The 11,403-nt window shown below is 56.1% G+C and overlaps 2 protein-coding genes across 2 annotated transcripts in view; one reads left to right on the top strand and one right to left on the bottom strand.

Moving 5' to 3' along the window:
- The first annotated feature begins 2,062 nt into the window (after positions 1-2,062).
- Positions 2,063-5,337, top strand: G6PC (glucose-6-phosphatase, catalytic subunit). Its single transcript, XM_008938491.1, has 5 exons — positions 2,063-2,496; positions 3,059-3,168; positions 4,004-4,112; positions 4,352-4,467; positions 4,826-5,337. Exons 1-5 carry the CDS (start codon positions 2,267-2,269, stop codon positions 5,335-5,337), a joined length of 1,077 nt encoding a protein of 358 aa, XP_008936739.1. The 5' UTR covers positions 2,063-2,266.
- Positions 5,338-7,770: 2,433 nt separating this feature from the next.
- AARSD1 (alanyl-tRNA synthetase domain containing 1) overlaps positions 7,771-11,403 on the bottom strand; it is a gene marked incomplete at its 5' end in the record, with an annotated part of 3,960 nt that continues 327 nt past the window's right edge. Inside the window, 9 exons of the mRNA XM_008938492.1 lie at positions 7,771-7,906; positions 8,043-8,137; positions 8,688-8,742; positions 9,173-9,264; positions 9,437-9,503; positions 9,679-9,809; positions 10,403-10,519; positions 10,604-10,760; positions 11,118-11,175. Of these exons, the coding sequence (XP_008936740.1) occupies positions 7,771-7,906; positions 8,043-8,137; positions 8,688-8,742; positions 9,173-9,264; positions 9,437-9,503; positions 9,679-9,809; positions 10,403-10,519; positions 10,604-10,760; positions 11,118-11,175 (908 nt within the window). The remainder of the gene's footprint in view (positions 7,907-8,042; positions 8,138-8,687; positions 8,743-9,172; positions 9,265-9,436; positions 9,504-9,678; positions 9,810-10,402; positions 10,520-10,603; positions 10,761-11,117; positions 11,176-11,403) is intronic.

Below are 11,403 nucleotides of genomic sequence, written 5' to 3'. Positions count from 1 at the left end.
ACCCTGCTCTGTGGCCTCAGTTTTCCTGCAGTGACCCTTTCCAAAGAGACAGGGTCATGCTAGTCCCCATCCCCCAACAACTTTTGCCCCCATTTCTGCTGTGAAATCTCTCAGGGGTAATTTATTGCTGACTGTTTAAAAGTATTTTTGACATGGAAGCCAAGTCTGTTGCATTCCTTCATGCTGGCCAAAGCCACTCTTGGTTGGCGTCCTTTGGGGAATTTGTTTTGCAAGAGTAGTTCCATTTCCATGCAAACTTCTGCTTTGTTGTAGGGTTTTTTTTGTAGGTTGGAACTCAGTCCAGGGGCTGAGATACCTGTGAAGCTGGGCTGGGAGGGGTGGGGGGGAGCAGCCTTGGGCAAGGATGGGGATGTGCCTGTGACCAGGGCTCATACTGCTCCATTTTGTCCCACGGGCACCTAACTTTTCTCTCCTTCATATGTGATTCCAGTTCACTGACATCAGCTTGGAAATTGCTGCTCTGCAGGACCCCCGTGAGCTGCCGGGGCTGCCCTGGCCCCGCTCCCCAGCACAGGCAAGGCTGCTCCAGCCACACTCTGTCCCCAGGGACAGAGTTGGATCAGGCCAGCCTGGGCCAAGGATGCTGAGCACAGGGTCAGGCTGCACTCATGTTTCCCATCAGCTGTGGCATGAAGCAGGGACACCAGGAAGGATCCCAGCTGCCACTGCCTCCTTGGAGCTGAGGACAAGCTGCCTGCAGAGCAAACATGTTGCTGATCTGCTAGTCTGTGGCTGCAGATCTGCCCTTGTGAGGTGGAGTGAGGCAGATCTCTCTGCTCCCCCAGAGACAGATGGTTGTCAATGTGACCCCTTGGCTTGGCACTCCCACGAGTGGTCTGTGCCTGTATCCCAGGGAGGGAGGCTTGCTGTGGTTTTGCCTGCTGGAGCCCATGTGTCCCTGAGCTACCTGCAGGCAAAGGGGCATGATGCTGCCCGCAGCTCCCACCCCTGCAGAGCCCACTGTTTGTGGGCAGGACTCGCTGCTGGACACGACCTCTGCCTGCTCTGCACCCTGACAAACAGCACATGGGTAGCGGTTCAAGGATCTTGACCTGAACTTTCTCGAGGAGGGAGATAAGTGATGCATTTTCACTGGCTGCTAATCATTAACACCTTGTTGCCTGTTCCCCCACTAATGGGCAGGTGCCCGTTTCGCTGCAGTGAGCTCTGGCTGGGCTGTGAGTCCCTGTGCCAGCAGCTGGGACAGCCGGACAGCGCTGGGCAAGGAGGGTTCTCCTGCCAGGCTGATCCCGTGCCCTCAGGCCCCTGGAAATAGTTCTCCTTGTTACTCATTCACCGTAAGCTGCCAGGGAGGCACAGAACAATGGAGCTGTGGTGTGGTGGGGCCAGGCCAGGGAAGGGCCAGTGGCCGGGAGCTGGCAGGGGCAGGACCAGTGGTGTGTTTGGCTCCATCCCTGCAGCCGGATCTGACAGGGCAGTTTTGTGCAGGAAGGGAGTTAACCAGGGAAACTGTGCTGGGAGGAGTGTGTAACCCCACATCAGAGACCAGAAAATATCCCTGGCAGGCAGGAGCTCCCAGAGCTCCTGTCTGAGACTGCAAGGGAGTTCTGGAAACAGCTTGGAAAGTTTCCCATTACGCAGAGGCCTGGTAAAATCAGCCTGGCAAATGCCATGGCAGCAAGGTAGTTGTTTTTTTTTTTTATCACATGGAGGTTTCAGCTGACGTGGAGGTGGTGGGCAGCCCACACCATGTCTGACCCAGTCCCTGCTCCAGGGCATCCCTACGATGCTCTGGAGATGCTTGTGGTGATGCAGAGGGATGAGAGAAACGTCACAGCTCAGGGCTGTGACAGCCCTGCAACACACCTAGTGCAGATGCTTGAACCTCCTCCCTGGCAGCAGAGTAAATGCTGAGGTTCAGTAGGAGCAGCTGAAGTGTCGTACTGGGTGGCAGGAGGCGCAGGGGCGGCAGGAGCCCCCCCTGTCCCCGAGTGAGGCAGCCCCTGCACGCTGCGGGGAGGGGACCGTGCAGCTAAGGGTTAAGGTGCTGGTGCTCCATGAGCACTCCAAGTTTGTTTTTCCCTTTTATGTAAGTTGTTCCAAATGTGTTTGTAACAACCCCCCTGGTGATGCACCTTTGGCAAAAGTGGTTTTGGGTCCAAAGATCAGTGCTGGGACAAGCGACCTGCCCGTGGCAAACAAGAGCCCGCAGCATATAAAGCCCTGTCAGCACGGTGCAGTGTGGGGCAGCCTGAGCCGTGCCGAGAGGCAGCGGCTGCAGAAGATGGCATCCAGCATGGACCTCCTACATGACGCGGGCATCCGGGCGACGCAGTGGCTGCAGGAGCATTTCCAGGGCTCCCAGGACTGGTTCCTCTTCATCTCCTTTGCCGCCGACCTCAGGAACACTTTTTTCGTCCTCTTTCCTATCTGGTTCCACTTCAGCGAGTCAGTGGGCATCCGCCTCATCTGGGTGGCTGTGATCGGGGACTGGCTCAACCTCGTCTTCAAGTGGTGAGTGGCTCTGTGCCACGGCTCCCTCCAGGCGTGTTGGCACAGCTGGACTAGTGCCGGCCAGATGGGCGCTCTCAGCTTGACACTGGTGTAAAACAAAGCCCAGAATTTGGCTCCTAGTTTAGAAGTGGTGATGGTCAACTCCTTCCCAAGATGGGCTGCAATGGCTCTCCCTGCTTCCCTGGAGCCGGGGAGGAGAGAACGTCCTGCAAACAGGATGCCCATGCTGCCTGCATGTGTGACAAGGAGGGGTGGCCTCTGCCTCTGATGCCACCATAAGACCGTTCCTTTTGGCCTGAAAAAGACTTAGAGGGAGCAGACACTGCTCCTCTTTTGCATGTTGATTTGCTCCCACAAAGTTCTTGCTCTTCCCCTTCAGGGGCCAGGTATGGGGATGTGGACAGGCGCTGTCGGCTGTTGGGACCAAGCAAACAGCTGGATGCTGTGTCTGTTGGGATGCCCTGGACTGCTCGTGGCTCTCAGGCCAGCGCTGAAACTGCAGCTGTGTCCCCCTGCTTTATTGTCCAGGACCCCTACAGCCCCCGTTCTCCTTTCTTTTCAGGATTCTCTTCGGGGAGAGACCGTACTGGTGGGTCCATGAGACGGACTATTACAGCAACACCTCCGCCCCAGAGATCCAGCAGTTCCCACTCACCTGTGAGACTGGCCCCGGTAGGTGCCCCCAGTCCCACAGGGTCCCAGTAGGGTCGCCCAGCCCTGGCAGGGGCCGTGGGTGCCTGCCCAGGGGAATCCACACACACAGCTCCCCACTCCAGGCCCCGGTCGCCACAGGGAGCAGGGTGCTGGCATGGCTGGGGCCATGGCTGGCAGCCCTCCAGTGGCACATGCCCTCAGCCAGCTCTTGAAAGAGGGCTGTTATCGAGGAGCTGCAGCTCTGGGCCCCGCCGTACCCCCGGGCAGGCCGTCTGTCCCTGCAGGGGAGCAGGCACAGCAGCCCCTGCGCAGGGCAGACCTTGACCTTCGGCACGGACGTGGCAGTTCAGCTCAAAGCCCTGCCTGTGCTCAGCCACAGCTTTGGCCCGTGCCAGGTCTGTGCTCTGCCCTCCAGCCACAAATGTGGGCAGCTCCTCTTTGGGGAAGGGGCTTCCCTGGTTCTGGAGCAGCTCTCTCTCTGTACTTTGCCCATGGCTCTCCACGTGAGGTGGGAAAGGGCTGCAGATATCCCTGGCACATTCAGCACGATCTGTTGGGGGTGGTCAGCACCCTCTGCCCAGTCTGGCCCAGCAGATGGGCTGCAGAGCCAGAGCCATGCTCCCACCCTGCCCCTGCTGTGCTGTGCCCCACTCGAGCGTTGCCTGCACCTGGGGACAGAGCTGGGCGCCTGCCATAGAGGTGGCACTGTGGATGCTGAACAGCAGGTGCTGGATGCCATGCTGCCTGGTGCCACAGCCCCTGGGGCCTGGGCTGCTGCTTGGGACCCTCCAGGGCACAAGGGCACAGCCCACTCTGAAGAGGGGGTCTGGCCTGAGGCTCTCTTCTCATCCAGGGAGCCCCTCTGGCCATGCCATGGGTGCAGCCGGCGTGTACTATGTCATGGTGACAGCCCTCCTCTCTACTGCCATGGGGAAGAAGCAGTTGAGGACGTTCAAATACTGGTAAGCTGTGTGCCAAAACTGCCTGTGCTGGGCAAAGGCTGCTCCAGTGCCTGTGGACTCACAGCCAAGCCTGTCAAGGCACACGGCTGTGGGCAGACAGCCAGACTGTGGCACCCCAGGTTGGGTGTGCATGAGGACGGGCTTGGCAGGTGGCCAGGCACTGCTCTGGGTGCATGATGGTGGCACCCCAAGCAGCACGAGCTGGCCCTGGCACCAACGTGTCTGCCTGCCTCTCACAGGGTGCTGTGGATGGTGCTTTGGATGGGGTTCTGGGCAGTTCAGGTCTGTGTCTGCCTGTCCCGAGTCTTCATTGCCGCCCACTTTCCCCATCAGGTCATCGCAGGGGTCATCTCAGGTGAGTGCATTGGATTCCCCATCCTCTTCCCTGTGGCACTGCCATGCTGGACACAGCACTGGTCAGGAAGGGTGCACTGCCTGATGGATGTGTGCAGGGTCATGACATAAAGCTGCACCCGTGGCTCTGCTGTTACTGCCCTCATCCCCACGGACAGGATTTCCTCCAGGACCTGCCTTTGCCCCTATCCCACTTGAGTCAAAAGCCCCAGCTGAGTGGGCAGAGCACTGCCAGATGCTGCTGGGCTCTGAGCACCACTGGAGCACCCAGGGCCGTGGGGTCCATCGGGCTCCACTGCTCCGAGGTGGGCAATTGCTCACGAACCAGCACTGCCACCTCTTCCGCTTCTCACCGGCAGGGATGGCCGTGGCCAAGACCTTCCAGCATGTCCGCTGCATCTACAACGCCAGCCTCCGCCAGTACCTGGGCATCACCTTCTTCCTCTTCAGCTTTGCCCTGGGTTTCTACCTGCTGCTGCGGGTGCTCGGCGTGGACCTGCTCTGGACGCTGGAGAAGGCGCAGAGGTGGTGCTCCCACCCTGAGTGGGTCCACATCGACACCACCCCCTTTGCCAGCCTCCTCCGTAACCTGGGCATCCTCTTCGGGCTGGGGCTGGCCCTCAACTCCCACATGTACCAGGAGAGCTGCCAGGGGAAGCAGGGCCCACAGCTGCCCTTCCGCCTGGGCTGCATCGCCGCTTCCCTCCTCATCCTACACCTCTTCGATGCCTTCAAGCCGCCCTCCCACATGCAGCTGCTCTTCTACATCCTCTCCTTCTGCAAGAGCGCGGCTGTGCCACTGGCCACTGTCGGCCTCATCCCCTACTGCATCTCCCAGCTCCTGGCCACGCAGGACAAGAAGGCTGCCTAGGGGTGTCCCAGCAGGTAACGGTGCGCCCGGGCAGGTGGCCGCCACGTCTCTGGGCACAGTGGCCTGGCGAGGGGGTGCACCCCAGCCGCTGTCTGCTCCCTGCTGAAGCTGCACAGACTGACTCCGCTCCGGGGGCAGACTGCAAAGTCTGGGCTGGCAGCACTGCTGGGCGGCTCCTGTGGCACAGACCCACGCTGCCAGTGGTGCTGTAGGCTCAGGTGGTCTGCAGCCAGCTGACGGCACGGTGAGCCCCACGCTCCCAGGGCTCTCCTGCTGCCCTTCCCGTGCCCATGGGTGGGGTCATCAGCCTGGGACCTGGTGGCAGCAGGGGGAAGACCCTGCACTCCCCTGCAGCTCGTGGGGATGAGTCACCTGCACGCTGCGGGGCTGCGGATGGCACCACCGGGAGCAGGGTGCTCACCCATGGGTGCTTGGGGGTCTGCTGGCGAGGCAGCTGTTACAGGAAGGGGCAGACACTGTGACCTGGAGATGAAGCACCAGCTTGCAGAGCCTCCCAGCCCTGAGGTGTTCAGTATGCACTGCTGCAAGAAGCAGTACGGGGTACACGTATGCCTGTGTGTGTATACATACAGAATGCATATCTATATACACATAGACATATGTCTATAAACAAGAGGTATTTTATTAAAGCTGAAGGTGTGTTTAGCTGGCAAGTTTGGCTATCTCGCTGGCTGGTGATGTGGGACAGGGTATTGGCTCCTGGGCGTAGGGGCTGCTGGTGGTGTTGGACGAAGGGTGTCTCTCCTACAATCACCTACGCCGCTAGCAAACCACTGGGGAAGGTTCCCTGGGTCCTTGTTGCCTTTCACCCTTGGGCGCAGTCAGCTGCAGCCAGCACAGCAGGGTGGTGGGTGAGCTGCTTTTGGTGTTGTGTATCCAGGGTTTCTGGGTGTACCTTGTGCCAGGAGCCAGAGCACGCTTGTGCTGCTTGCAGAAACAAGCACAGCTCTGGGACCGAGCGGCTCGGCTGGGGCTCTGCTGAGCCCCCCAGGCTGCGGAGGCAGAGCTGCCATGAGGTTGCTGGCTGTGCTGTGGGGCTGGGGCCGGGTGGTATCTGCTGGTCCAGCCTCCAGGCACCACCTGCCCTAAGGGCGGGTCTGCCCAGGCACAGGAAGCGGCTGTGTCACTGTGGGGTCAAGCTGCTCCGCTGGGGCTCCGCTCTCCCAGCAGACACATCCTGCCCTTCCTGCCCTGCTGCTCGTTAGTGGGAAGCCGGCTGTGGGCTCACCCTGCTGACTTCACAGCCATACAGGCTCTGCAGCCTGCCAATTAACTCGGTTAGTAAACACCTCCTCTCAGTCTGAGATAGTTTAAAATAAGATACAAAGGTACAGAAACTTTCTTTCTGCCAGGCTGTACGCGTGCATGCACAGTATCTCCCCCCAAACACCAGTTCCTGCCCCATTTACCCCATGCCCAGCTATCAGCATCGTCAGCGTTTGCAGAAACGCCACCTCCCCAGCCAGCTCTTGCAGTGCCTTTGGGAGATGGGGTCCAGCAGCACTGTCGTAATGTCCATTGTCTTGCTCTGACGTGGGTGGGCCTTTACCACAAGCAGAGTTTGCAGTCTTTGCCAGCCCTCTGGTGGGAGCCCTCCTGCTGCTGAACACTGAACCACCCGGCACGGGAGCACCTTCCTTCTGACCAAACTGCCCCTCAGCAGAACCCCACGCTAGAACACCTTCCACAGCAAAGCTTGTACATCCCACTCGGTACAGAGCTCAGCTGTGGACCCAGTTCTCAGTAGAAAGCTTATGTAGACCAGTGTACCCCCCGCCCCCCGGTTCCTCCAGCTGGGAAGTGGACAGGCTTGGCCCAACACTTGTCCCAGCCGGGAGGGACAGGGACAGGGCAGCCAGACCCCACGGAGGCAACTGCAGGAAGCCCCTCTCTGGGAGGCTGGCGTGTGCTGGGAACCAGGGCTGCTGGTCACCCCTGCAGCAGACTCCAGCTGGGTCCACCCCTGCCCCTGCCCCTGCTCACCAAGAGCTCAACCCTTGCCAAAGGGCTCTCGGCTGAACCACAACCGCCTCAGCCACGTGTGGAGACACCGCGTGGTGGGTCTGCTGCTATCCCCTGTGTTCATGACAGATGAACCTCCTTAGGATAGGCTTCTTTGCTTCTATTTCTGTTTATTACCAACATCTGGACCAAACCTGCCATGCCATTTCCAGCAAGAGGTGGAAAAAATGTTTCCAACATTACCCGTTGTGCTCTTCCACGCCGCGGCTCCGCAGCGCCCTTTAGTTTCTGCAGCTGAGACTGCAACAGCTGCCAGGCCCACCCTGGCACCCAGCCAGCTCACACAGCACACGGGCACCAGCCGCCAGCTTCATGGCTTTATTCTCTGGGAGGTAAGTTGCTGGAGTGTATGCAAAGCAGGGAAGACGCCCCCACTTTGAGAACTGTTTCTTACTCTTCAGGGCCTCGATGGTTGATGAATTCCTGGAGCAGAGCTTGCACTTCTCCCCGACGACTCATCTTGGTGGCCTTGCCCTGGAAGCGGCCTCGCTTCCCTGCTCCTTTGCCTCCCAGCAGCTCTGCCACCCTGCAGTAACAACAGCACAAAGAGGAACACAGCCTGGCCCAGCCTGCTCCAGAAAGTAAGCAAGGGTTGAAGACCTAGCTCTGCTGCTTAGTCTGCAACATAGACTTCTCACTAAAGAAAGCACAGAATGTGTTACCTGGGACCTAAATTCTCAACTGCTTCAACAGGTCCAGCTAAAAGAAAGAGTCCTGCTTCTTTTTCATCTCCCACAGTCAGGAAGAGCAGGGTTTCCTGTGGACAGAGATTGATCTTGCTCCAGAATAACCAGAGCCCTCCTTGTCCTGGAGAGGACAGAGACACTGGCCACAGGACCCACCCAAGCATGTGAACAATTCAGAAGTTTGTGCACATTACTGAGACAGAGACTCAACCTGAAGAAAGTAAAAGGGAAGGGAGCTTTTGAACCTTTTGTGCTCAGTCATATGTTCTGGAGGACAGAACAGGTACTGCGGTATCCTAAGTTGAAAGGATACAGTTGGCAGTTGAACTAGATGATCATTTTATGTCCCTTCCAGGTGAAATAGTCTAGTCTAAACCACCCAGTGAGATTCTGTACAGCTCTTCTGGGGTCAGGCTCTTCTACAGTGCTCTAAATTTTCACTGTTGTATTTCTCATGGTTGAGAATTCCCCTGCAGCCTGAGGCAACCCCAGGTAACTTCTGAAAGGAAAGAGACCTGTAGCTTTTGACTGCAGCACAAACGTGGCACAGCCTGGTCCTGCCCGTGCTACAGCTTGGCTGAAAAAGTCAGTGTTGTCAGTTAGTCTCCATCAGTGCCTCACCTCTGTCCCGATCTCATTGGCAATGATATTCATGAATTCAGAGTCCCCCTCTTTCCTGTATGGAAAAGAAAGAAGCAAAAATCCCCTCTGCAGTTCAAAATATCAATCAGAAACTAAAGGCCTGATCAGGCCTGGGGTTTTGGCCTCTTGCTGATAGGATGGAGTTCTACATATGCACAATTCATTCCTGCAGACCTATATAAGTGTTTGTCTTTAAGAAATAGAGCTCCTCAGTTTTACTTCAAAGTACGAAGGGCAGACAGAAACCAGATAGACACTTAGATATAAAACAAGAGAATTCAGTGACTGAACTGCTAACACGTTCCTTTAGTTACAGAACTTCCAGCAGGCTGAGGCAGCTTACAGCTCTACTCACCCTGTTTATGCTCCTCCTTGAGGAGCAAGTCTGAATAGGTGCCAGAGAGACGTGACTGCCATGAAAGGTGTAAGATGCCATTCGACCCTTTTCCCCGAGCCCCCCATACCTGTGTAACACAAACAGCTGACTCTGAACAGGTTTGCTCTTGAAGTCCCGGGCTATCAAAACAGCAATGTCTCTAAGCAGGTTCAAGTTATTCTGAAAGAAAAGCAAATAAACTGCACTGCAGATGGAGAAGTCAGTGTGAACACTGAGTGGTGTTTCCAGCGACGGGAGCGGTTTTCGTAATACCCATCAACTGATGACTATGATTCAACTCCCAGTTATCATGACTAAAGCTCAGGTCCACTTTTCTTAGCCATCCTCATACCTTCTGAAGCAGCTTCACAGAGTTCTGCAGCCTCTTCACAGCCTCTACATGCTCGCCTGGTCCGTTTCTGAAAGAACAAGGAGAATTTGGATCACCACTCTGAAGAACAAGGAAAGCATTTCTTAAAGGAGCAAAAGCAGGTAAGATCACAAAAAGCACCACGCAGATGTACTCTGAGGCCCACGTGGTGTTTGTCAGAAGGAACAGTAAAGACAAAATAATCAAAGTGGAAAGGGTATTACTTGAGCAGCGAGGTTAGAGCCTTCTCAGTACTGTGACTTTGTTCGATTGACTTCAGCACTCTGTTTCCTGCCAGGAAAACCAAGTTGGTTTTGTTCTTTTTCCCTTTTTCTGTCCCAAGGAGTTTAATAACCTTAAAAAGAAAATCACCCTGGTCAGAAAAGAACAATACTCTGCTTATACTCACACAGGTAGTCAGTTCCTACTAGACTATACTTTGTGAATATTGCCTCTCTGCCAGTGAAAATAAACTGATTAAAATCAGCCATAAGATCAACATAAAAAAAAAACAAACCACCAAACCCAAGAGTGGTGATACAGTGGAATTAATACAATTTAGGAGTCATGGGCTGACTCTGCAGTGCTTGTGTCTGGGTGTCTCTGCTGGGATATGGGCTCCAGCAAATGACTGAAAAGGCTGAAACACTTAAAGGCAGCTCTAGAATTTTATCTCCACCACCCTGCACAGAGGATTTCTCATTTGTGACCAACACCCAGAAGTGTCAGTGCTTTAGGCAGAAGGAACAAGTGGAGAGCCACCCAGCAATGCAGCACCAGGCTGGCCCAGCTCCCTGCACCACGTACCCTCTGCAGGGGCACCAGCAGCTCAGGAAACATCACTGCTGCAGAGCAGGGCCAAGTTCTCTTACAGGGAGAGGACGGAGCCTGACTGACAGGACAAGGACTGTGACCTGTCTGAAGGCAGCTTCAGCTGCAGCCCCCCACCTGCAAGTCACTCAGGTTGGAGACGTGAGTCCCACAGCACATGTTGGAGTCCACACCTTCGATGTCAACAACTCGCACTGGCCCCACGTGGTCACCTGGCAGCCCACGGCTCCTCACCTAGCCACAGGGGGACAAAGGTGACAGCCAGGCTGCAGCCACGTCGGTCCCACGGACCCCAGCAGTTCTCTCCCCACCACTCACCGTCTCAATTTCAGGGTCATCTGCAGCCAGCTCCCTCACTGTCACAGGTACCCTCTCCCGGATTTTCTCATTCACACTCCTCTCCAGGGCCTCTACCTGCTCTGGGGTGATGGAGGGGGTGTCCAGCTCAATGACACTTCGCTGACGGCCCAGCTCCCTGCACCAATGAAGAACATCTGCTGCTGCACCTATGACGAGCTGGAAGGTCCTTCTGTGCAGTGCTAAGTGCTGTGCCACTGCTGGGAATGTGGTGACTAAACAAAACGTTCTTCCCTCCTCCCCCTTTTATTTACAGAGCATCAGGCGCCTCCTACACACTTGGGGAAGACAAGATAGCAAGTACTTTGCACAGTTTCTCTCCAGTTCAGTCACTGCTCCCAGGCTCTCTGAGCTCCAGTGAAATGTCCAAGGAAAAACTCCTTTTGATTTTTCAACATTCAGCTCCTGGCCCAGCATGGTGGCACATGTCAAACAAGGCAAGACTGGAGTTAAAAGGAGCCATTTCCCTGCTCACCATGAAGTTGTCTTGAACCCAAACATCTGTTCTGTGATGGCAGTGATAAGATGCTGTCCTGGAAGAGACATGCAAGCAACAGCTTTGAGTGCCACTGGACATGGGAAAAGAAATTTTCAGACTGTATTTTTTCTGCTGACATTCCCCACGACATTCACAGACGCTCAAGCACGTGCTCAGCGCCGTGGGGCTCATGCTACTACTCGGGAGCAGGGAGAAGAAACAGCCATTGTCTCGTGGGCTGGGGACCCTGAGAGCACCCCGAGAGCTCACGGGTTTCTCATTC

Source organism: Merops nubicus, unplaced genomic scaffold (genome assembly GCF_000691845.1).
Source record: "Merops nubicus isolate BGI_N331 unplaced genomic scaffold, ASM69184v1 scaffold36334, whole genome shotgun sequence".
Taxonomy (NCBI): domain Eukaryota; kingdom Metazoa; phylum Chordata; class Aves; order Coraciiformes; family Meropidae; genus Merops; species Merops nubicus.
Note: the sequence above shows the minus strand (reverse complement) of the source record. Positions and strands in the feature narration are given on the sequence as shown.

Coding starts and splice junctions, on each gene's coding strand:
- G6PC (XM_008938491.1), top strand. CDS start 2,267: ATGGCATCCAGCATGGACCTCCTACATGACGCGGGCATCCGGGCGACG. Junction 4,113..4,351: donor TTGAGGACGTTCAAATACTG/GTAAGCTGTGTG, acceptor TGCCTCTCACAG/GGTGCTGTGGATGGTGCTTT. Junction 4,468..4,825: donor CATCGCAGGGGTCATCTCAG/GTGAGTGCATTG, acceptor TCTCACCGGCAG/GGATGGCCGTGGCCAAGACC.